The 24,005-nt window shown below is 56.7% G+C and overlaps 3 protein-coding genes across 8 annotated transcripts; all 3 read left to right on the top strand.

Annotated features, from left to right (window-relative positions):
- The first annotated feature begins 14,135 nt into the window (after positions 1 to 14,135).
- Positions 14,136 to 16,139, top strand: ZNF580 (zinc finger protein 580). Of its 2 annotated transcripts, none has more exons than XM_055309528.1 (2): positions 14,136 to 14,289; positions 15,259 to 16,139. In XM_055309528.1, exon 2 carries the CDS (start codon positions 15,271 to 15,273, stop codon positions 15,790 to 15,792), a length of 522 nt encoding a protein of 173 aa, XP_055165503.1. In that variant the 5' UTR covers positions 14,136 to 14,289; positions 15,259 to 15,270; the 3' UTR covers positions 15,793 to 16,139. The 2 variants fall into 2 exon arrangements, with proteins under 2 accessions (XP_055165503.1, XP_055165504.1); XM_055309529.1 differs by lacking the exon at positions 14,136 to 14,289 and adding an exon at positions 15,029 to 15,157.
- An 83-nt stretch (positions 16,140 to 16,222) lies between these two features.
- ZNF581 (zinc finger protein 581) lies at positions 16,223 to 17,658 on the top strand. 2 transcript variants are annotated; one of them, XM_055309526.1, is made up of 2 exons: positions 16,223 to 16,459; positions 17,013 to 17,658. In XM_055309526.1, exon 2 carries the CDS (start codon positions 17,031 to 17,033, stop codon positions 17,619 to 17,621), a length of 591 nt encoding a protein of 196 aa, XP_055165501.1. In that variant the 5' UTR covers positions 16,223 to 16,459; positions 17,013 to 17,030; the 3' UTR covers positions 17,622 to 17,658. The 2 variants fall into 2 exon arrangements, with proteins under 2 accessions (XP_055165501.1, XP_055165502.1); XM_055309527.1 differs by having other exon boundaries at positions 16,223 to 16,641.
- Positions 17,659 to 18,443: 785 nt separating this feature from the next.
- Positions 18,444 to 23,142, top strand: CCDC106 (coiled-coil domain containing 106). Of its 4 annotated transcripts, none has more exons than XM_055309523.1 (6): positions 18,444 to 19,123; positions 20,381 to 20,456; positions 20,601 to 20,708; positions 20,800 to 20,976; positions 21,838 to 22,050; positions 22,380 to 23,142. In XM_055309523.1, the coding sequence occupies exons 2-6, from the start codon at positions 20,426 to 20,428 to the stop codon at positions 22,694 to 22,696; spliced, it is 846 nt and encodes a 281-aa protein (XP_055165498.1). In that variant the 5' UTR covers positions 18,444 to 19,123; positions 20,381 to 20,425; the 3' UTR covers positions 22,697 to 23,142. The 4 variants fall into 4 exon arrangements, with proteins under 4 accessions (XP_055165498.1, XP_055165497.1, XP_055165496.1 ...); XM_055309522.1 differs by lacking the exon at positions 18,444 to 19,123 and adding an exon at positions 19,262 to 19,801; XM_055309521.1 differs by lacking the exon at positions 18,444 to 19,123 and adding an exon at positions 19,664 to 19,797.
- Positions 23,143 to 24,005: the final 863 nt, after the last annotated feature.

Raw genomic sequence — 24,005 nt, 5'->3', positions numbered from 1 at the left:
GGCCCGCGGTCGCGGTGGGAAGAGGTGGGCCTCGGGCCTGCGTCAGAGGCGCCGCGCAGGCGCAGTGGTGGGCGGGGGGGCGTGGCCCTGCGGAGGCCGAGCCCCGCCCACCGGGGGAGCGCTGAGCGCACTTTAACCACCTCTCTAGCTGAAGTGGTTGTGGGCCAAGCAAGACCTCCCTTCCTCACCAGCGTCCGCGGGCTCCGGCATTAGCCGACTCTCGCCAGAACCCCACCTGTGTTACCTTTGTTCTGTTTTTTGTTGTGTTCCTACCACATGCGTTTGTCGCCGCCTCCGGGTGGCTACCCTCAACGGAGTGCTGGAAAGTTTACAAAGAATGTGAGCATTTTCGCAGGAGGCACTCGGCGAACAGCGACTGGCGGCCCTGGGAGTTTGCAAGCATCCACGGACCGGGGAGCGCACGTCTAGATAGAGAACCCCCCGACGGTGGGTTGTGGGAGCACCCAGAACAGAACTGGGGCCCCAGTGTGTGGCGGTGGACAAGTCACCACACTGCTCTGGGCCTTGTACACGTTTTCTCTACACGTATAAAACTGGAGCGGCGGCGTGAAAACCCAACAAGACGAGATATGGGCACACTTTGGTGTTTTGGGAGGAGGCAGGGTAGCTGATGCTTGAACATTACCATCCTTTCTAAATTTGCTGTTTCTCCTCCTTCCCTGCGGTGATTAGATTGCACTTTCCTGGGGCACCTGGTGGCTAAGTCGGTGAAGTGTCTGCCTTCAGCACAGGTTTTGATCCTGGAGTCCTGGGATGGAGCCCCACATCAGGCTCCCTGCTCATTGGGGAGTCTGCTTCTCCTTTTGCCCCTCACCCCGCTCCTGCTTGCTCTCTCTCATAAATAAATAAATAAAAACATATATATATGAGATATATATATTTATGAGATATATAAAAATATATATAAATATATATGTTGCAACTTTCCTTTGAAATATATATATATATATATATATATATATATATATATATATATATATATATTGCACTTTCCTTTGAAGTTAGACCTGGTGTGCTGGCTTTCCTTGGCCAGTGGATTATCAATGACAGCTCCCGGAAAGAGCCACAGAGCTCTTTAACAGGTTTCCTCCTGCAGATCTGTACTTGGGATCGGATGGTTGCAGTGGTTTCCATCATCCTGAGTTCTAGAGTGTCTACAGAGAACAGAGCCTGGTCCTGGGCCTCCTTGGAGATGTAGCATTTATGTAGCATTAAAAAACGTTTTATTTTGTTAAGCCACTGAGTCATTGAGGCTGTTATTACCATATAAGCTATTGTGTTTTTTAAATTTTTTTATTTTTTTATTGTGTTTTAAAAAATATTTTATTTATTTATTCATGAGAGACAGAGAGAGAGAAAGAGAGGCAGGCAGAGACACAGGCAGAGGGAGAAGCAGGCTCCATGCAGGGAGCCTGATGTGGGACTCAATCCCAGGACTCCAGGATTCCGTCCTGGGCCAAAGGCAGGCGCTAAACCGCGGAGCCACCCAGGGATCCCCCATATAAGTTATTGTATCTTAACTGATACACATAAGGAGTCTGTTACTTACATTTTAAAAGTTTAAACTGTTTCTTTTTTTAAAAAGATTTTAGTTGACAGAGCACAAGCAGGGGGAGCACCAGGCAGAGCATGAGGGAGAAGGAGGCTCCCCGCTGAGCAGGGAGGTCTATCCCAGGATAGACCAGATCCTACCAGCTGAGCCATCCAGGTGCCCCTAATATAAACTATTTCTATATAAAAACAAACAACTATCCATACTCACTAGTAAATTTAAAATATACAACATTGCAGATAACCATCTAACTTATGTACCCCTCACCCCTTCTCCTACCCTCCCCTGACGTTAGAGTTTGCATTTTCTATTATACCTATGCATGTCTTCCTCATTTTCCTATATATATGATATTGTTCTGTGTGCTTTAATTTTTTTTCTAGTAAGGGCCCTTGGGTGGCTCAGTTAGTTAAGCAGCATTTGGCTCAGGTCATATCCCTGAGTCCCGGGATCCAGCCCTGAGATGGGTTCCCTGCTCAGCCTGGAATCGACTTCTCCCTCTCTCTCTGCCCTTCCCCCATGTTCATTCTCTCTCTCTCTCTCTCTCTCTCTCTCTCTCTCTCTCTCGCAAATAAATAAAATCTTTTTAAAAATATTTTTTTGGGGACGCCTGGGTGGCTCAGTGGTTGAGGCGCTACCTTCGGCTCAGGGAGTGATCCTGGGATCTGGGATCACGTCCCACATCGGGCTCATTCCACAGAGCCTGCTTCTCCCTCTGTCTGTGTCTCTGCCTCTCTGTGTGTGTCTCTCATGAATAAATAAATAAAATCTTTGAAAAAAATTTTTTTCTAATAAATGAGGGGTGCCTGGCTGGCTCAGTTGGAAGAGTATGTAACATTTGATCTCAGGCTTGTGACTTCAAACCTCACATTGGGTGTAGAGATTACTAAAGAATAAATCAATTTTTAAAATTGTATTTTTTGGGGATCCCTGGGTGGCGCAGCGGTTTAGCGCCTGCCTTTGGCCCAGGGCGCGATCCTGGAGACCCGGGATCGAATCCCACGTCGGGCTCCCGTTGCATGGAGCCTGCTTCTCCCTCTGCCTGTGTCTCTGCCTCTCTCTCTCTCTGTGACTATCATGAATAAATAAAAAAAAAAAAAATTAAAATTGTATTTTTTAAAAAAGATTTTATTTATGTATTCATGAGAGATACAGAGAGAGAGGGAGAGAGAGAGGTAGAGACACAGGCAGAGGGAGAAGCAGGCTCCATGCAGGGAGCCTGATGTGGGGCTCTCAATCCCGGGACTCCTGGATCATGCCCTAGGCTGAAGGCAGGTGCCAAACCACTGAGTCACCCAGGGATTCCCCTCAACCTCCACGTTTAAAAGTGTATCCACTTTTATAAATATGCTATTTATAGTATTTTTATGAGATTGCTGTCTGGCTCAGCTCTGTAAGAGTCTCTCCCTATATCCTTTGTCTCTTTATATGGCAAATTTGTAATATTTTCTACCAAGGGAACAGAAGGGGATGTGCTCTCCAATGTGGGTGTTCAAAATTGTATTTGTAACATAAGAAACTTTTTTTTAAAAAAAGATCTTATTTATTTATTCATGAGAGACACAGAGAGAGGCACAGACATAGGTAGAGGGAGAGGCAGGCTCCGTGCAGGGAGCCTGATGGGGGACTTCATCCCAGGACCTCGGGATCACGACCTGAGCCAAAGACAGACGCTCAACTGCTGAGCCACCCAGGTGCCCCAATTAAGGAATTTTTAAATTTTGGATTGACAAGTATTTTCGTTTTGTCGTCAAGTTTGAGGAAATCTGAACGAAGTTTCTTTCAAGTTTCAGCTTCATTAGCTTTGTAGTGAATCCACTTGGAGGATTTTTACCTAGTTTCAAAGAAAACATATATGGCTTGTTAGGTGTGAAGGAGAATGCAGGTGGGTGAGGATGGGCATCCGACAGGAGCTGTGAGACGCCCTCACACCTACTTTAAGGAGAACCCACTGAACTTCTGAAAACTGGGTGTCAGGGGAGGCAGTAGCCTCCCATCCATGAGTCCTGGCCTGCTAGCTCTAAGCGAGCTTCTTCCACATTCTCATCCTTATTTCCCCTGGTGTGTCACGAGAAGGGCATTTCCTGACTTTCCTGTCTGTTTGCAGCGCGGTCTGGACAAAAATGAAACAAGAAGCAGGAACGGCCTCTGGACGCAGCAGCCTTTCTGGGATCCTGGCTCCTCCCGGGAGCCCCCAGCGCAAAGCGGAACCTTCCTCTATGGGCCGCGCGTTTCCAGCCGGAGCATTTTCGCGAAGGGCCTGGAGGGCACCCCTTCTTCCCAGGGTCTCTCCCTGGAAGTCGGGGGTCCCTTCTTTCCCGGGCCTCCCTTACAAGCGCTCTCCCAGTGGCCGCCACTTCCGCCGGGCCGGACCAGAGAGGCCGCCCCAGCTCGGCTCGGAGGGGCGCGAGAGGCCGACGGTCAGTATCGAGTCACTTAAGAGAAAGAGCGGACACGGTGTTGGCGGCCGAGCGGTGGGAACCAGCGGTGGGTGACGGCGGATAGAGCAGCCTGGGTGGGAGGGAAACGAGAAGAAGCGATGTGTAGAAGGGCGGGAGGAGAAATCAGAGAGAGGCCCGTAGAGACTGAAAGGGCGGTGGTGGATGGGGCGGAAGAAAGCGGGTGTGGGAAAGGGTCTTGGTGCCTGAAGGCGGGAACTAAAGCTGCAGACAGACTCTTGGCTGGATGAATGTAGATTTGTGTGTGTGTGTGTGTGTGTGTGTGTGTGTGTGTGTGTGTGTGTGTTGTTGTTGTTTTGTTTTGTTTTGCCTGCGTAGCAGCCCTTGAGTTCTCTCTGAGCCTCCGTTTTATCTCTTGCAAAATGGGACTGGTCATGCGTTAACCTCGCAAGGTGACAGTATGAAGGCGCCAAGCGTGATAATGCCTTTGAGCAGATGCTGGAAGATGTACGAGCTGTTGCTGTCGGTTTTCTCCAGGATGGATTCCTCTCTGCAACTCTGAGATTCTCGATGGCGTTGAAGTTAGCTAATTAAGCATGGACAGGGAAAATTTAGGGTTTCCTGTCTAATGCTTTTGAAATTTACATGACCACCACCCCTTCTCTAGGTTGGATCTCAATCTTTCTCATGTTTGCATTTCAGCACCAATCCCAACCTCACCCCGCAGTGTCCACCAGCCCAACAGGCCGACAGATCTTTCAGAAACTCAGATCTGATCTTGTCCTTCCACGGCTCCTTCTTGACCCAAGACGGAAATCCCAACTCCTTGCCTTGACATTGGAATCCCTTCGTGAAGTAGTGCCCAGCAAGCCCTTTGGCCCCCGACTGTTAACTACTCTGCACCCTGACCAAACACAGCATTCCATCCATCCGGTGGCTAGGTCTTGGGCTCTTACTGCAGCTCAGAGCAACCTTTCTGGGGGGAATATGGCTGTTTTTTTTTTTTTTTTTTTTCCACATCTTAATTCCTACAGAAAGCGTCTCTGATTCCTGCCCACCTCCAGGCACCCCCACCCCATGTTTCTCTCTTGCTGACTTAACACCACTAGTTTTAGAGGAATCCTAAAGCCCCCAAACCCTTCCATGACAGTGCAGCATGTAGTCCAAGTTCCTTGGGCTAGGACCTGTTGATGTCTTTCCAGGCAGCATTTTCCTTGGCTGCATATGTACATTATGGTTAGTCACTCTGAAGGACGAGTTGTTCTGTAGGCTTGTTCAGTCCTGGCTGAAAAAACAGTACACAGAATGGATATACCGCATAGAATTTATCCACTTCTCAAACACTGGTAGATACTTGGTTTCTTTCTACGTTTTTGCTCTCTCTTTCTTTTTTTTTTTTTTTTTTTTTTTTAAATTTTTTTTTTATTTATTTATGATAGTCACAGAGAGAGAGAGAGGCAGAGACACAGGCAGAGGGAGAAGCAGGCTCCATGCACTGGGAGCCCCATATGGGATTCGATCCCGGGTCTCCAGGATCGCGCCCTGGGCCAAAGGCAGGCGCTAAACCGCTGCGCCACCTAGGGATCCCTCTCTCTTTCTTTTTAAAGATTTTATTTATTTGAGAGAGACTGCATGAGTGTGCATGAGCAGGGATGAAGGAGGAAGGAGGAGGGACAGTGAGAGGGAGAAGCAGACTCCCTGCTGAGCAGGGAGCCTGACCTGGGACTCAATCCCAGGACCCTGAGATCATGACCTGGGCTGAAGGCAGAACTTAACCAACTGACCCACCCAGGCACCCCTCCACATTTTCAGTCTCATGAATAATGCTGCTCTGAACATTCATGCCTAAATTTAAAAAATTTTTTAAAGATTTTATTTATTTATTCATGAGAGACACAGAAAGAGAGAGAGGGAGGCAGGGACAGGCAGAGGGAGAAGCAGGCTCCATGCAGGGAGCCTGATGTGGGATTCAATCCCAGGACTCCAGGATCACGCCCTGGGCCAAAGGCAGGCACCTAACCGCTGAGCCACCCAGGCGTCCCTCATGCCTAAAGTTTTATAGGAACATATGTTTTTAGTTTTGTGGAGTATGTATCTGCAAATGGAATTACTGGGTCATGTGGTAATTTTCATCTTTAACTTTTTTTTTTTTTTAAAGATTTTATTTATTCATGAAAGAAACAGAGAGAGAGAGAGGCAGAGACACAGGTAGAGGGAGAAGCAGGCTCCATGCAGGAAGCCTGACTTGAGACTTGATCCCGGGTCTCCAGGATCATACCCTGGGCTGAAGGTGGCACTAAACCGCTGAGCCACCAGGGCTGCCCATCTTTAACTTTTTGAGAAAACTCAGGAGACACAGCATTTTTTATTTCCACCAGCAGTATCTGATGGTTCCAGTTTTCCTATGTCCTCATCAAGCTCTTTGGGTTCACCCAACAGCCTTTTCCTTCAGGTCCTGAGCACCTCTCACTTGGACTTGAGTTACATATGACCTCTGGAAGCACTCACCTCACCCATCCAGCTTCTTTTTCTTGCCCTTTGTATCACACCTGCTTCCTAGATTCTTGATAAGTGTATTAAGTTGTGGACATAGATGGGGCAACATTTGACCATATTCACTATCAGAGATTCAGGTGCTAGGATTAAGACTGTGTGTGTGCGTGCCTGCTTTGCTGTTTCCACAGACTGAGTGTTTGTGACCCTCCACTCCTCCAATTCTTATGTTGAGACCTTGATCCTCAGTGTGATGGTATTAGATGGAGCCTTTGGGAATTGATTAGGTCATGAGGGTGGAGGCTTCATGAATGGGTTTAGTGGTCTTTTTTTTTTTTTTTTAAAGCTTTTATTTATTCATGAGAGAGAGAGAGAGAAAGGCAGAGACATAGGCAGAGGGAGGAGAAGCAGGCTCCATGCAGGGAGTCTGATGTGGGACTCGATTCTGGGACTTCTGGATCATGACCTGAGCCAAAGGCAGACGCTCAATCATTGAGCCACCCAGGCATCCCAGGTTTAGTGGTCTTATAAAAGACCCCAGAGAGCTCCCTTGCTCCTTCCATGTGAGAACACAGAAGGTGCTGTCTCTGAATCTGGAGGGGGCCTCTCAGCAGACAGAATCTGCTGGCATCTTGATCCCAGCCCTCCCAGCTTCCAGAAATGTGAGAAGTACAATTCTCCTGCCCTAGACCTGGTATTCTATGATGGCAGTCTAATAGACTAGGAAAGTTGTGTAATGTGAGCACATTAGGTCAGCTTCTCCAGACCTTGGTTTCTTCAATCCTCCAAACCTCCTTCCTGGACATGGAGAGATATCCCTCCACTTAAAAATGGGCCAGATGTCTCAGAACAGAAGCTATTAAAGTGGCCAATGAATACAGGCAGATGTGCTCAGCATCACTGGGCATCATGAAGGCATGACATGATATATACTTCCCACCCACTAAACTGAGATTAAAGATCTTCAGATAACAAGTGTTGGGGAGGGTGTGAAGCAGATGAAACTCACATACCGTGCTGACAGGAATGTAAGTTGTTGCAGCCACTTAGAAGACCATTAATACCCATAAGAAGTGAGTCCTTATATCCACCAAACAACATGTATAAGATTATTCATAGTAGCTTTATTAATAATAGACTAAAACTCAAAACAAATGTCCATTGACAGTTAAAAAGAAAAAAGAAGGAAATTGTGGGATGAGAACATACAACAGAACCTATACAGCAAGGGAAAAACAAATTATTGAAAACAACAGCATGGCTGACATAATGTGAGTGAAAGAAGTCAGACACGAAAAAGTACTTATAACTATATTTATATGAGGTTTAAGAGCAGGCCAAACTAGTCCTTGAGAGTTGAAATCAGAAAAAGTCACCCTTACTGGAGGCTAATGACTGACAGGAAGCATCCTGGGGTGCTCTCTGGGGTGCTGGTTATATTGCTATGTATATACATTAAAAGTCACTGATCTGTAACCTTAAGACTTGTGTACTTTGTGTAATATACATCTTATATTAAAAAAAAAAGAATGGTGGCCTCTATGTGACAAATGGGAAAACTGAGCCAAATGAGAATGGTGTCACACAACGCTTCTCAGACTCCCCTGGAGAGACTTGGGGTCTGTTTGGAGACTAAATTGATTGCATCATTTCTAAGCTGCTTCATTAAAATTTGAAGTTTGCCACAAAATTCTGATGGAATGCTTACTACTTCAAGACAGCATTGAGTTTAGGTCATGCCATCTGGTTTTTCCTTATATAGCCAGCCTGTAATTGGCCAACCCCAGACTGACCACTGTGGCTGGAAGATCTACCCGTCTGTGTCACACTCAGGCAACTCTTTCACTAAGGAAGCTCTCTCATTTTTTAAAAATTTTATTTATTTATTAGTGAGAGACACAGAGAGAAGCAGAGACATAGGCAGAGGGAGAAGTGGGCTCCCTGCAGGAAACCGGATGGGGGACTCGATCCCATGTCTCCAGGATCAGGCCCTGGGCTGAAGGACTCCTGGGATGCCCTGGGCTGAAGGACTCCTGGGATTCAGGACTGCTGGGATCACCACCTGAGCCAAAGGCAGACGCTCAACTACTGAGCCACCCGGGTGTCCCAGCTCTCTCATTTTCAACCTGAACTTTCTCGTTTCACCCCTTGTAACGCTCAGGGGCCACAGAGTGTAAGAGTGACTTTCAGGGTCCACCTGCTGTGTGACCAACATTTCACTTAACCTTTCTAGGCGTCAGTTTTTCTCTGAAAAATGGAAGACTGAGTTTGAGATACTAAAGGACCTTCTTCAAAATTCCTGTCTCCCCTACGAGATTCTTTAGTGATGCTAGTCTCCTGATTGCTGTCCCTCTGCCTCTCCCAGGTGCTTAGGTGGGGTGACAGTTAAATATTCCGGTCTTTGTCGCCCCCACGAGGCTCAGGAGAGCTCCTTGCTGCACCAGGTGTCCAATAACAAGATTTGTCACTTCTGAAGGGAAGAAAGGCACTAGTTTGCTCACTCTTTTATCCCCGGAAGCTGCCACGAAGGCGACACTTAACAATTTGTTGAAGGAATGAGATTCAGTTCAGTGGAACGAAGGGCTACTGGGAACCTTTCCTTCGAAGGCGTGTGTTTCCACCCGGAAGGCTTTCACGTGAATACCCTCCCCGTCCTTTCCTGTCGGAGGCAACGGCACCTTTAAGGCCCCCAGGAGACCCAGTCCCAGCGCTTCCTGAGTTCCTGGGGGCGGCTCACGGGGCGGCTGAGCCTCGGGCCCCCACGGACAGAAAGGGTCGTGCCAAGAGTCGGGGTCCGGAAGCATAAGGACCCCGCGCCGAGAGGGAGGGTTCTCCAGAGGGTCTGGGGCGATGATCCGGTGGGCGTCCGGGGCTCTGGCAAGAGCGGACCGTGGCGGGGCGGCTGGAGAGACTGAGGTCGGCTTGAAGGAGCCTTCGGGAGCAGGGGAGGGGCAGACAGCAGCGCGGCCGAGGTGGGCGGTGAGGACGGACGCAGGAGGTCGAAGCCCCGCCGTCAGAGGGGAGACACTGGATGGGGAGGGGGATGGAGATGCTGGGGGGTGTGTGTGTGTGTGGAGACACCCCCGGGGGAGGAGGGAATGGAGACATTTGGTGTTGCAGGGTCAGCACGAAAGGACGGGATCTCGCGACTGGGGAGCGCTGGCAGCCCTGGGTGGGAGGGCTGAGGGCGACCCCGCCCGCTGGGCGTTAGAAGGAGGAGACGGAGGGCGACAGCGTAAGGGAAAACTTGGGTGGTGCGGGAGTGTAAGAAGGAGTGTAAGGGGGGATCCCTGGGTGGCGCAGCGGTTTGGCGCCTGCCTTTGGCCCAGGGCGCGATCCTGGAGACCCGGGATCGAATCCCACGTCGGGCTCCCGGTGCATGGAGCCTGCTTCTCCCTCTGCCTGTGTCTTTGCCTCTCTCTCTCTCTCTGTGTGACTATCATAAATAAATAAAAATTAAAAAAAAAAAGGAGTGTAAGGGGACCGCGGTGCACACCGGTAGGAACGGGATGACAGATGCTAGAGGCCTGTAGGAGTCCTGGGAGCGTGCAGAAGTGGTAAAGTTAGCAAGTCCAGCATCTGGCACATAGTGGGGCATGGAAGACCCTACCCCCCAGCCCCTTGTCCAGACCGTGCGTGTTAAGGAGTATTGGATGTGTGTGTCATGGATTAGCAAAGATTGGGGGACGCAGGGAGGTCCTCTGGTCACCACAGCCCCTTAGCTTCTCCCTGGTTTCACTTAATGCAGGTCTTCCTCCTGTAGCTACTCCTCTCGATTCAAGGATGCCTATGGCTTTATTTTCATCAACAGAGGCTCCTTCTATCCTCAGTGAATACTCTTCCCTTGAGTTTCCTCCTCCAACTCTTCCTCCTCCTTCATGCTCATTTCCTGCCCTGGTTCCAGGCCAGTACCTGCTCAGTGCCTAGAGGGCATAACATCCAACTACATATACAATGTGATATGTGGAGAAGGAGTGGAGAAGCCTGATGACAGCCTGTAAGTCAAAGGCACTGACTCCCACTTGGTTTACAGCTATCCTAAGTGCCTGCAGGTCTTCAAAATGCTGTCAGGAGTGCCTGGGTGGCTCAGTGGTTCAGTGTCTGCCTTTGGCTTAGGTGATGATCCCTGGGGTCCTGGGATTGAGCCTTGCTCAGCAGGGAATCTGCTCCTCCTTCTGCCTCTGCTACTTCTCCTGCTTGTGTGCTCTTTCTTTTTCTCAAGTGGGTGGAATCTTAAAAATACATACAGAAAAAAAGAATACTTTGTCTCAAGGCTCACGGCCTGTCCCACTTGGATGTCTGGCACTGCATCTGGAGGCCGTCAAGCAATTTAGCAGTCTGCCAGCACCAGCCAGTCCAGCGCTGGGCTTCCTGAATGTGTTCCTTCTGCCCCTGGGGTGGTTTAAGATTACCAGGGAGCTGGCTCAGCACATCCTGGTGCATTAGCACCAACTAAGTCTATCACTGATACGGACCTAAAACTGATGCCCATGGCAAACAGCGTGCTGGGAATCTTCCTACAGCTCTCCGATGTGGAGCTTGAAAGATGTCATTTGCAGAGCTTGGCTCTGGCATGTCTCATGGACAAAGCAGCACCCTTTTCTGAGCTGCTCTCTCCCAGAATGAATGCTTTCCAACTTCGAGGCATGCTGGAGGCCTGTGCGTGGCAGGGAAAGTGGGAGAGGGTAATGAAAAAGATGTCCTCACCTCCTAAGATGATTAGTGATCTTTTCCCTGAAGCCCCACCCAAAAGGCAGGGACCCTGGATGTTGACTGTGCACTGGGTGGGATTTATGACTGGGGCATTCACTCTTTGGCTTCAGGCAACCCTCTGTAAACCAGGAATGAGTTCTCTCCTCCCTGTCAGCACCAGATAGTAATGATTCGCCAAACCTGCTAAGACATCTTTCTTCTTGCCTTGTTCTTCCTTCCTCTGTGTCTCCATGCTCAGGATGTCACTTACTGACTGCCATGGAGTGCTCCTCCACACTTCCTACTATGGCTGTAGTAAGCAGCTCAGGATGATGCAAAGGGAGATGAGCCAACACCTACCTGGGCTTCTCCAGGTGCTAGCTATACAAGCGTGCTTAACCTGGGCCAGCAGGTGTCTCTCACTTAGGATTCTGGCCAGAAGTGTGCGACCCCTGTGGGAAGTCCTTCAAGCCTCCAGCAGCTGGTCAACCCACGTGGGGGCGCCTGCCCCTGCTCCCTTGGCCCAGCAGGTCCTGGCTGGCTATGGGGGTGCAGACCAGGACTTCTGGCATACTCTAGATCTGGGTATCATTTCCCTCAGCTACTCCAGCTGGACAGTAACCGCCCTGACCAGCCATGTAATCCAGGGCCATTGACTGCCTCTCTCTGGCCTTGCCTTTCCCAACGGCTCAGGGGCATCCCCCGCCCTATTTTCTGGCCGTCTGATGCTTGACGTGTCAAGGCCTGGGTTTCCTCCGCTCTTGCAGGGCAAAATCATTCCGGCCACTGTTTTTGCTGGGAACCAATAGAGACATGGCAAGCCCCTCTGATTTCGGTCGCTGGCTGTCCCCGTGTGACGTCGGAACCGTTGTTTGGGGGTGTTCGTGTCGCACCCGGGTGGATTCCGGAGCCGCGTTGGCCACAGTAGCGGGGCGGGGCGCTGCGCGGGGAACTATCCCGTCTGCCTCCGGCGGGCTCGGAATCCCGAGGTAGGCCTGCCCTGGCCCTTCCCGCCCAGGCCCCCGCCCTGCGGCGGCCCCATCTCCCCCTGTGCCCCACTGGCGGCCGCGGACCCCTGCAGGCGGCTGGGGTCCACATGCGCAGGGAGGAGGCCCGCCGGCGGGAGCTCAGGTCCGTCCCCTGCTCCCCCCCCCCACCCCGCCGGGGGTTTCACTGGTCTCAGTCCGTAGGAGGAGCCCAGGACCTACCCAGGGCTTCACTGGTCCCCAGTGGTCCCAGTTGGCACGGGGGCCTCAGGACCCCCGGTGCTTTACTGGTCCCTAGTGACCCTGGGCTTGCAAGATGGGCGGGCACCCACGAGCTACAGCATCGCCCACTCAGAGCTCCAGGATCAGGTTTGATCCTGCAAGCGCTGCAGCAAGGCCTCACTTCATTTGTGCACCTGCTGGGCTGGGTGGTACTCACGCCCCGGGGCCAGCTTTGTCTTGGAGTGCGAAGGATTCCCAGTGCCTGGCCCAGTATGTGCAGGCTGGAAGGGACTTGCTGGACCGCCAAGAGGCCACGGAGACTCCATAGAATCTCTTCTTTTTGGTACAGATGGCAGAGGCCCTGGTCTTTCTTGCTGTGTGACCTGAACCTCTGTTTCCTCATTCTTGAAAGGGGGAATGGCCAGCCCACTCTGGTCAGGGGTGAGAGGCGAGAGCCTTTTGTTGGAATCCTGACTCTGCCACAGCCCCTCTTGATAACCTGGGATTGACCACTGTCATTTTCTGGCTTCTTAAATATTGCCCAGTAAAACACTAGGAAAAATAGCGTGTATGGTCCAAACCAAATACAACTGCGAATCCTTTCTGGCCTGCTGGCCTCCAGTTTGCAAACGGCTGAGGGCGGTTTAGGAGCGGTTCCAAACCGTAGGCAGCCACTAGCTACGTGTGGCTATTTAGCTTTAAGTGAAGAGAAACTTTTTTTCAAAGATTTTATTTATTCATGAGAGACAGAGAGAGGCAGAGACACAGGCAGAGGGAGAAGAAGGCTCCATGAAGGGAGCCCAATGTGGGATCCGATTCGGGACTCCAGGATCACTCAACCGCTGAGCCACCCAGGCATCCCGAGAAACATTTAAAATGCAGGTCCTCAGCCGCAGTCGCCACACTTGGCTAGTCACCCAGACAGTTCTCTTTGATAACTCATTAGTGTGAAGCTCCGCCCGCACCCCTTTCCCCGGGTCCTGGGGCTGGGCGCGACAATGAGGCCCCTTCTCTTGCTCGGCGCTCCCGCCGCCCCCTCTGCCGCCTGTTCTACGCAGCGCGCTCCCCACCACGCTACCCCTGCTCTTCAAACGGTTCCCGGCCCGGGGACGGCTGCCCGCGCACCTGCCGCCACCTGGGGTCGCACCTGCAGCCGAGCCTCCAGGTGCTACGGCCACCCGGCGCGGCCCCAAAGCAAACTCCAGGCGCTGCCTCGGTTTCCCCCTGCGCCGCGGGAGGCGCTTTGTACTGGGCACCATCAGGACCAGCCGCCGATCCCTCTCGGGCCTCAATTTCCCTATCAGCCTGCCAGGACGAGCTACCTTTCCCACCTCCACATCCAGTAACATCTGGCCCTCCGAGGGCCTCGGTTCCCCCATCTGTCCGAGGGGAGGCCACAGCTTCCATGCCTGTCACTGCTGATGCCTGGCCCTCTGAAGGCCTGGGTCTCCCTATGTGCCCCACCGATAGGACCATTCCCGTTCCCGCCCCCCGCATGTCCGGGCAGGGGGTGCAGCTGACCCTGGACAGACCTGGGCGCGCCCTTTCCTCGCTGATCACCAGGCCACGCAGACCGCCTAGCCAGTTTATTAATCGGTGTCTCGGCGCCGATCAGCTCCTGTCGGGGAAGAGGGCAGGGCTTCCTCTGCCCGCACCGCCGGAGCTCGGTGGACCGGGATCGTGGGAGCAGCGGGCTCGGGGATAGCGGAACCTTCGTGGTGGCACGCGCGTTTCCTGACGGCGCCCTTTTCCAGCGACACCGCCGCCCCTCGCGCCCCGCGCCCGCGCCCCCCGCGCCCGCGTCCCCGGCGCCGCCGGCCCGGAGCTCCCGGAAGTCTCGGCTGCCGCCGGTACTCGCGAGGGGAAGCCCGGGCCGCCCGGGACCTCGGCCCGCTCCTCCGGTCCCGAGAGGCCGCCGCATCGGGTACGCGGGCCGGGACGGAGGGAGGAGCCTGGCTCCCTCACGGCCCAAAGCCGGGCCGGACTGGGGGAGGGGCGGGCGCCACGGGGGTGGGGGTGGGGCCGGGCTGGGGGTGGAGGAAGCCCTGGGGCGGGGGAGCATCGGCTGGCTGGGGGACCCGGGCGCTGGGATTAGAGGAGGCGGATCGGAGCAGTGGGCTGGAGGAATGGGGACACAGAGGTGTCAGATGCGCCCCGAGGGCAGGGGCGGGGGCTCCGGGGGCCACGCTGAGGGCAGCGAGGGGTGGCACGAGGCCCCCGAGGGCGAGGACAGGAGAAGTAACGGTGTCGGCGGAGAGAGGGGCGCACTCGAGGGGACCTCGGGCAGCGAGGTGCAGGGTCTGGGGGTGCATGAAAAACAGACAATGGGTTCGTCGGGCGGGGACCGGGGCGAGACCTGGGGGGGCTAAGACCGGGCCAGTATGGAGCCACCCGGGGCCCAACCCGGCGCGCTGGGAACCCAGAAAGGAGAGTCAGCGGGACCGCGTGGTGCCCGGAGCTAGGCTGGCCTTCCCGGGTGGGAGGTGGCTGTGTGCCCCCGCGGACAGGATTCCACCCGGGCTGTGCCTGGGAAAACGGGGAGGCCCCCGACCCACTAGGAGCAGATGACGGCCTGAGGCCATCAAGAGAGGAACCAGACTTGGAGGTGAACAGGCTGTGAGGGAGCTGGGGGCGGGCGGGGGGAATGGCCGCGCAGAGACCTCTGGCCTGGCCTCGGGGGAGCCGCAGGAGGAAAGGCAGGGGTGCGCCCGGCTCAGCTGGAGGTGTCCTGGAAGCAGCTTCATGGAACCAGAGCCGTCTGGCCTAGAGTCGGTTTCTTTTTGGCAGGAGAGGTAGGTCAGTGGTCCAGAGGGCATAACAAGCAGCGGGAATGGGGACAGTTTTCTCGCTAAGAGGCGATTTTAATTTGTTTCCCCTCCACTACTGCTCCCAGCTGACGCCCCAGATGCTGCTGCTGCCGCCTCGGCCACCACCCCACCCTCGGTCCTCCTCCCCAGAGGCCATGGACCCACCGCCCCCCAAGGCTCCCCCTTTCCCCAAGACGGAAGGCCCTCCCTCCACGCCGTCCTCGGCGGCAGGGCCGCGCCCCCCGCGGCTGGGCCGCCACCTGCTCATCGATGCCAACGGGGTCCCCTACACGTACACGGTGCAGCTGGAGGAGGAGCCCCGAGGCCCGCCGCAGCGCGAGGCGGCGCCGGGAGAGCCGGGCCCGCGCAAGGGCTACAGCTGCCCAGAGTGTGCACGTGTCTTCGCCAGCCCCCTGCGGCTGCAGAGCCACCGCGTGTCGCACTCGGACCTCAAGCCCTTCACGTGCGGCGCCTGCGGCAAAGCCTTCAAGCGCTCCAGCCACCTGTCGCGGCACCGCGCCACGCACCGCGCCCGGGCAGGCCCGCCGCACACCTGCCCTCTGTGCCCGCGCCGCTTCCAGGACGCCGCCGAGCTGGCGCAGCACGTGCGCCTGCACTGAATCCCGGACCGTCGGGGCCCCGCGGGCCACACGGCGGACCCCCCACGCGCCCCCGCCTCCCCGCGGCCACTGCCTTACCCGGGGTCTGCGTGTCTCCGTCCGCCCCGGGGACAGACACCATTCCTTCCTTACCTACCCGCCTAGCTGCGTGATCCCCTCCCTAGCTCGGCTGTGCTGTGCGAGCCTTTGCCGGTGACACAACCTCTCCGGGCCTCGGTCTTCTCAGTGGCGACCGGGTGTGCGCACGGAAGACTTGACAAAGAGCACGGCACGGTCTGGCTCGTTTCTGTATCTCCCACTTTCCACTCACCCCTTCTCCCCTTACTCAATAAACATTCCGCACTCCACTTTAGGGCTCAGACATGCGTGTGTGTGGTGGGGGGTGGGCAGCGGGCTGGGGCTAGGCGGGGGGGCCGGACCGTCTGCGCGCGGGAACCTTCCTCTCGGCGGGTGTTTCTGGCCGGATACGTTTCCCGAAGGCTCAAGCGCCCCGCCCCCACCGTCCTTCCCTGGACCCTCTTCTCTGCGCCCCGGCCCGCTCTCCCGTTACCGGTTCTACCAGCTCCCGGGGGACACCCAGAGGCGCCCGTCCCGTCACCGCCTGCGACCACGGGGGTAGCCTGGGGCCGTTCCTGAGTCGCCCGGACCCGAGAGGCTGCTGCACCGGGTACGGGGGCCGGGAGGCGGGAGGGAGCGGGCCACTGGAGGGGCGGGGCCGGTACCTGTACGCCGGGTGGGGCGAGGCCGTTGTGGGGGCTCCGGAGGGCGTGGGCTCAGACGGGGCGCGGCACCCTGGGGAGAACTTGGAGGGGGGGTGCTGGATGGGCATGGATTAGAGGGACTCCAGAGGTAGCTGGGCTGAGGGGGCCGGGGCGTTTGGGGGGCTGGTGGACGGCGGGGCAGGACCGGGGGTCTGACGTGGCAGCCTCTCGCGCAGGCTTGGACGAACAGGAAAGGGGTAGACGAGGTTTCGGGTGGAGTCATGGGATGGGGCGACACCCAGACCCTGGGGAAGGGCAGGGAGAGCCCTGCGGGTGGCCAGTGTAGGGGGCGCACAGCAAGACAGCGAGGTCCTGGTGGGCTTGGCTTGCGGTGGGTGGTGGGCGGTCAGCAGAGGTGGGAGAGGGTCCTGGAAACTGCAGAAGGTCAGAGTCCCGGTGACAGTAGATGACGCTGGGGGTGCTCCTACCCTGATGTAATTCCTCTCTCCCGTCCACCAGGCCTCCCCACCCCTCCGGATGCTGGTGCTGTTGGCCCCCAGCCCGCAGCCCCTGGCAGCTTCCACAGAAGCCATGGAGGCCCCCCCTTCTCGGACAGGCCGGTCTCCAGAACCTGAACCTTCCTCATCCACAGGACCGCCCCAGACTTCCTCCTCTCCGAAGCCCAGCCACTACCTGCTCATTGACACCCAGGGTGTCCCCTACACGGTGCTGGTGGACCAGGAGTCTCAGAGGGAGCCCGGGGCAGATGGGGCTTCAGCTCAGAAAAAGTGTTACAGCTGCCCCGTGTGCTCCCGGGTCTTCGAGTACATGTCCTACTTGCAGCGACACAGCATCACCCACTCGGAGGTGAAGCCCTTTGAGTGTGACACCTGTGGGAAGGCATTCAAGCGGGCCAGTCACCTGGCTCGGCACCACTCCATTCACCGGGCTGGTGGTGGGCGACCCCACGGCTGCCCACTTTGCCCTCGCCGCTTCCGGGAGGCAGGTGAGCTTGCCCAGCACAGCCGGGTGCACTCAGGGGAGCGCCCATTTCAGTGCCCACATTGCCCACGCCGATTTATGGAGCAGAACACGCTGCAAAAGCACACTCGGTGGAAGCATCCATGAGCCAGGCTGCAGGGTACCCCAGGTGCCATGGTGTTCTGGGGGAACCTGGACTCCTGTCACCCTCAGACACCTGGCCAGTGCTGAGGGCAGGTTGCAGCCCTGGACAGGAACACAGACACACCTCCTGCAAAGGCCAAGCCCTGCCTGAAGGAGGAGCCCATGAGTAGCCTCTGTGTGGTGGAGATAAGATGGAAACTACACCTTGCATTCAAAGTGGAGCCCTCCAGCCTCAGGCTGAGCCCTGACCCGAGGTGTGGGGGGAGAGTGCTCCATGTGGAAGTCCTCCAGCTTGAAAGAGGTGGTTGGGAGCCATCAAGAATTTGCAGCAGCTTTCTGAGGCCACCATGTTGATGCTGGGGGAAGGGGACCGGAACCACCTCCCAACCCCCAGCCAGGGCCTCAGATTGGATACCCAATAAACACCTTTCCCATTTTGAGCACTTGAGATTTGTTTTTGGGGACAGCAGCTTGACCTGCCTGCTGCCTAACAGACTCAGCAAGTGCCTGGCCCACCTCTTTTTGGGCAGAACAAGTCAGCCATTTATTTTCCCCAGAGAGGGAAAGAGTCTCCCACTTTCTGACCTCAAATAACACTAACAGGGCCCCGATCTTGAGCCTAGACCATTGCCACATGTTGGGCTGAGCATTTTGCATGGGTCCTACCAGTGCCTCCGCACAGTGCTTGGCTTGCCTGGTGGCAGATGGGATGGTCAGCCTTTTGCACTGGGGTCAGTCCTAGTGTGGCTCCTCACAACGTGTATCACCCAGGCAGTGTTTTAAGCCTTTTTTTTTTTTTTTTTTAAAGCTAGGACCTATTGTAAGAAACATTTTATCTGGCAACCCAGTATAAGATACAAAAAATACATGTGAGACAGAACTTTAACAATACTTAATATCTGCCATATGCAGCTCACTTTTTTTTTTTTCTCTCCTGCCAATTCTGTCCTATTATACTGAATTCCCTGCCCATGAACCTGTGGTTTGCAAAACACCGATCTAGGGCAGGTGTCTCCCCCTGGACGTCCTGACCCAGGCTGCAATTTATCTATACTGTGAAGCAGGTAGGAGAGAAGGGTGGCCACAGCTTTCTAAGCGGTGCAAACATTTCAATTCTCTTTCTGCAAGGTTCAAGCCCTACTGTCATAGGGCTGGCAAAAATCCCAGGAGCAACTGGTGACCAGGCAGAAAGGCAGGGAGCAGAGCCGCAAGCTCAATAAACATCTGCCTTCTTAACGAATTTTCCTTGCGCGTCTGTTTCGTGCCAGGCACTGTGCTGGGCCTCATTTCTTCTCCCGACCTCTTTTTCGGTGGAAGAACAAATTAGCCATCCCCACTCCCCAGAGAGGTAAAGAGCCTCCCACTGCCTGCCCTCAAATGACACCTCCTGCACCCGGATCCTGATCCTGGACCATGGCCAGGCGCTGGGCTGAGCGCTTTGCCTGCACCTTCTCAGTACATCCTCCCAGCACACATAGCAGGATCCTAGCCTCCCGACTGCACAGGTGAGTAAACTGCACTCTCTTAGTACATCTTTCCAGCGCACCTAGCAGGATCCTAACCTCCCCACGGTACAAGGTGGGTAAACCGGGGCGGGGTCAGGTCCAAGTGCTCCAATGCCAGCTCAGACCCGCTACCACCTGGGCGATGCGGGTGCTGCACAGGCCCCTGCGTTCAGGGTCGGTCACTCTACTCCGCCCCCTCCCCGGTCCTAGGAGCCATCTGTGGGAGATGAAGGGGCGGGTTGCGCGGGTCCGTAAGGCCGTTCTCAAGGTGTTGGGTCTTAACTTTCCCGGTGCGTCGCCACCCACCCCGGGGATCCCGGAGCCGCTGCTCTCCAGGAATTGGGAATTTCTCGACGCACCCTGGCCGGGCTTCGCGGAGGGCGGGATCGTGCGGCAAGGGGCCGTCGCGCAAGTGCAGCCCGCGCCTCTGCCGCCAACGGCAGGCCTCACCTGGGGCCAGAGGCTCCCGGAGAAGCGCGACGCCCCGCAGACCGGGAAGCGCCAGCGTCCCTGCCTGCTCCCGCCGCCCCGCCCGAGACTGGCAGTCTCTGCCGTCCCGCCCGTCCGCGGCGGGTGGGCACTTCCCTCCACTCCCCGCGACACTTTGCAGACGCTCCCCGGCGCCGGGCATGGGCGCCGCCGCTGTCGGTCCCCTGGCCGGATTCCGCGCGCGGGTGGGTGAGCGCGGGGCTCTGGCCCCTCCGGCCCCGGGCACCTGTGGGCGGGGGGTGGTGGCCGCCTCTGCACCCGGGGCCTGGTGTATCTCCCGCTGAGGCCCCCGGCCAACCTCGCTCCCCCTCCCACCCGGGGGACAAAGGGCGGGGGCGGGGGCGCATCCCCACGCGTGACCTTCCCCCGCACTGCGCACGCGCCCCGCCCCCTCCACCACGGGGGAGGGGCCCTGCTCGCCCACACGAGTGCGGGGGAGGGTCGTGGGGAGGCGCAGTGCGTGGGATGGATCCGATCCCCGCCCCATGGCTGGAAGTTGGGGCACGGTCCCCTCCCTGCCGCGCCTCTCGCTTCTTTTGGCTCCGAGGTGACCCGTGATGAGGGGCCGCACCATCCAGGCCAGAAAGTCTCCGCTCGGGCGGCCCCGCGGGGAACCCACTCCTCCCCTCAGGAGCTCGAGGTCTGGGTGCCCAGCCCCCTAGTTCCCTAGAAACCCAGGACTGTGACACCCCAGGCGTTCCCCCTTATGCCACCCCTTCCCCACTTCCACTGGGATGTGCCTCCATCTGCGCTCTCCTTTCTGTCCAGTGCCCCTGAGGCGCTCAGCTGCCTGGGTCCACAGGAGGCCACGCCATGAATGACCCAAACAGCCGGAGAAGGACGCGTGAGGAAGCTGGGACCCTGCCCCACCCTTGGTGCTCCCCTCCCTGTCTCCTACCACCCTGTCCCCTCCCTCACCGGGGCTGCTGTGGTTGGGGGCTGGTCCCAGGTGCCTTCCCTGGGGTGACCCCTGGCCTCTCCTCTCCAGTGAAGAAAGACGATGAGGCCTTCGAGATCTCCATCCCCTTCGATGAGACGCCCCACCTAGACCCACAGATCTTTTACAGTCTGAGCCCCTCTCGGGGAAACTTCGAGGGTGAGCTGGGGGCAGCGTGGAGGGACCCCAGCCGTCTGGGGTATAGGGCCCTGGAGGCCTGGGGTGTGACCAAGGCTCCCCCCGTCCCTAGAGTCTCCGGAGGCCCCATCCCCAACAGTAGCCCTGATGAATGGTGTCAGGGCCCAGCTGCACATGGCCCTGGAGAGGAACTCCTGGTTACAGAAGCGCATTGAGGACCTGGAGGAGGAGAGGGACTTCTTGCGGTGTCAGCTAGACAAGTTTATATCCTCTGCCCGCATGGATGCAGGTCAGGTGCCTGAGGAGCTGGTCCCTCATGTCTGCTTTGGCCCTCTTCTGGGATTTGTGACCCTTCCTCACCTACTCTTCTCCTTTGGCATCTTTTGTCCTTTCCCTGCTCCCCAGGCCATCTCCCAGACCCCAAAGATCAGCTTGCTTCCTTCCTGACTCCTGCTTTTGCTGATGGGCAGGACCCTGTGGCCATGTCAGGGCTTTCCTTTCCCAAATCTTTACATCCTGTTTTGGGGAGTCTAACTTCTCCCTTCTGTATGATGTTCAGCCCTTGCCTGGCTCCTTCCCAGGACTCCATATCCCCATGATTCACCTGACAGCTTGGGCAAGGGCTCTGTTTCCTCAGCATCTGTGTTACTGGGGACCCCTTTGCTCTGGAACCACCTGTGGCCCAGGGTGCTGATGAGAACCTACCTAGGATGGTGGGGCCCAAGGGCCCTCTGGACTTTTTCAGTGAGGTCCCACTGAGTCCCCAGAAAACCCCTCCTCCACTGTGGGAGCCTGTGGTCAGAGAGTCTCGGAGGTGTCTGGTCCTGTCTTGGTCCTCTACACTCCTTCCCCCCACCTCTTGCCCTAAAGTTAAGGAGTCAGAGGAGCATGAAACCATGCCCTACCTGTGATCTTTACCCCCAAATCCAACCAAGTGTACTGTGTCCAGTCATCTTGGTGGGAACTGCAGCATCTATACTGCATTTTCTGTTTGTCTTGGGGGCTCTAGTCGGGCCCAGTTGAAGCCCCCACCACCATGGGTGATGTGACACCGTCCCCACCTTGCAGATAGTCTCTTGCCTCCTTCTGCCTCTTGTTCTGGAAGTTCATGTGTATGGGTCTCTCTCTCTCTCTCTCTACCTCTCTCTAGAGGATCACTGCCGGGTGAAGTCTGGGTCCAGGCGGGTTGAGGGGGATGGCAGGGGTGGGGCTGGGGGCGAGGCCTCAGACCCGGAGTCAGCGGCCTCCTCGCTCAGTGGAGTGTCTGAAGAAGGCAGTACGGTGGAGAGGAAGAGGCAGAAGCAGAAGGGAGGTGCTGGCCGGAGGCGCTTTGGGAAGCCCAAGGCCCGGGAGAGGCAGCGGGGTGAGCAAGGCGCATGCAGGGTGTGGGAGCTCAGGGGTTCTGGGCTGGGGGCTTACTGTGACCGTGGGGAGGCCCTTCCTGTTCCACTGGCCTGGTTGTATGTCCCACCCTATCGTGGGGTCTTACTTTGGATCTGAGCCTCAGCTGGGCTGCGGATCCTCCTCCCTGGGCCTGCCTTCTCCTAGTTTCCACTTGTCCCACTGTCTCTATGTCTCCCAGCATCTCCTGTCCTCTTGATTTCTGCGGTGTTCCCTGGCTCTCCCTGTGTTGGGCTCCCTGTCTGTCCTTGCCCCATCCCTGTTCCTCACGTCACTCTCTCTGCCCTGCAGTGAAGGATGCAGACGGTGTCCTCTGCCGCTACAAGAAGATACTGGGCACCTTCCAGAAGCTGAAGAGCATGTCCCGGGCCTTTGAGCACCACCGCGTAGACCGCAACACGGTGGCGCTGACCACGCCCATCGCGGAGCTGCTCATCGTGGCCCCAGAGAAGCTGGCGGAGGTAGGCGAGTTCGACCCTTCCAAGGAGCGTCTGCTCGAGTACTCGCGCCGCTGCTTCCTGGCCCTGGACGACGAGACCCTCAAGAAGGTGCAGGCTCTCAAGAAGAGCAAGCTGCTGTTGCCCATCACCTACCGCTTCAAGCGGTGATCCCACCCTACTTGTCCCTCCGTGCCCCTCCTGGCACCGGGCGGGCGTGTGCATGAGTGGTGTGCTCCTCCCGAGAGCCTAGGGGCTGGCGGCGTATTTCCCACCCAGGTCCCTGGCCCCCTCCTCTCCTCTCCCGTCCCTGGCCTTCTCTTTCTTCGTCTGCATTCCCCGGGGAGGGGCGTCTACTTAGCTGGGCTCACCGGAGCCGCCGCGCAGGGCTCTGCCTTTCCCCAGCACTGGCCCCCTCCTCTGCCCCGGCGGGCCCCTGCTTCCTGGGGTGACTGCGAGACTCTCCGCGGGGCCAGGCACTGTACATAGCCCGTCCCCACCCCAGCCCCGAGGAGAGGCTGGCCCGCTCTGCCAGGAGCTCTCCACCCGCATTCCGGACGAAGAATTATTCAGAGGATTTAAATTAAAGAGAGACAATAAAATTTGGAATAAACTCGGCCCGGCCTCTTCTTAGAGGGGGTGTCCGTTGCCGCGGAGATGGTGACGGGAGCTCCGGGGAGTTGCATGGGGCGGGCGGTTAGGCAGGGAACCGGAGCTTGGGGAGACAGGATGTAATTAGCACCCCCAGCGGCACGGCAGGGGCGGGAGAAGGAGCAGCAGCCGTGCCCCGGAGAGGCCCCCGCCCCCCCGGCGAGCTCCAACAGAGGCGCGACAGCGGGGGGCGGCGGGGGATGCGGGACCGGCCGCAGCGGTGGGGGCAGGGAACGACAGGTCTGGATGGAAGCTACCACGCCCGCCCGCCAGGAGGCAGTACTGCCAATTACCGGTCTTCCGGAAGTGCCCTCTACGTGGCCTACTACGCCTGCGCTGCCGGAGGGGCGCGAGCGCGCTTACACAGTTGCTACAGCAACCAGAAGGCCGCTGTGCTTAACGGACTAAAATTCAGTACCTTCCCCGGAGTAAGGGAAAGTCTCGCGCACGCGTGCTGGGGCATCTGGAACCCGCTCGCCTCCCAAACAGTGAGAAACCGCGCCTCAGACCAACCTCTACGCAAGCGCAGAAGCCCATCTCGCGCCCCTCCTCTGCCCCTCTGCGCAGGCGCACAAAGCCGCGCTGGCAACCTCCGCAGCGGCCGCGCGCACCCTTCACCCCGCCGGCTGCTTTTGTCTCGCGCAAGCTTTTTAGGCCTTCCGCGAAATCCGCCCTTCTTTTCCTCCACTCTTCCCACCCGGAGAGCCAAGTGCAGAGAGCCGGGACCTCGCCCTTTCTCTATATCCCTTTTCCTGACCAACCTCATCTCTGTCCTCCCTCCCTTTTTCCGTTCCCGAAGCCGGAAGGAGCCGAAGCGCCGACGGAAAAA

This window comes from Nyctereutes procyonoides, unplaced genomic scaffold (assembly GCF_905146905.1).
Source record: "Nyctereutes procyonoides isolate TBG_1078 unplaced genomic scaffold, NYPRO_anot_genome, whole genome shotgun sequence".
Lineage (NCBI taxonomy): Eukaryota > Metazoa > Chordata > Mammalia > Carnivora > Canidae > Nyctereutes > Nyctereutes procyonoides.
Note: the sequence above shows the minus strand (reverse complement) of the source record. Positions and strands in the feature narration are given on the sequence as shown.

Bases quoted from the DNA above. Each gene is read 5' to 3' on its own strand.
- ZNF580 (XM_055309528.1), top strand. From the start codon at position 15,271: ATGCTGCTGCTGCCGCCTCGGCCACCACCCCACCCTCGGTCCTCCTCC.
- ZNF581 (XM_055309526.1), top strand. From the start codon at position 17,031: ATGCTGGTGCTGTTGGCCCCCAGCCCGCAGCCCCTGGCAGCTTCCACA.
- CCDC106 (XM_055309523.1), top strand. From the start codon at position 20,426: ATGAATGACCCAAACAGCCGGAGAAGGACGC. The intron at 20,977-21,837 runs GTCAGGTGCCTG...ACCTCTCTCTAG, and splicing joins CTCTGCCCGCATGGATGCAG to AGGATCACTGCCGGGTGAAG. The intron at 22,051-22,379 runs GTGAGCAAGGCG...TCTGCCCTGCAG, and splicing joins GGCCCGGGAGAGGCAGCGGG to TGAAGGATGCAGACGGTGTC.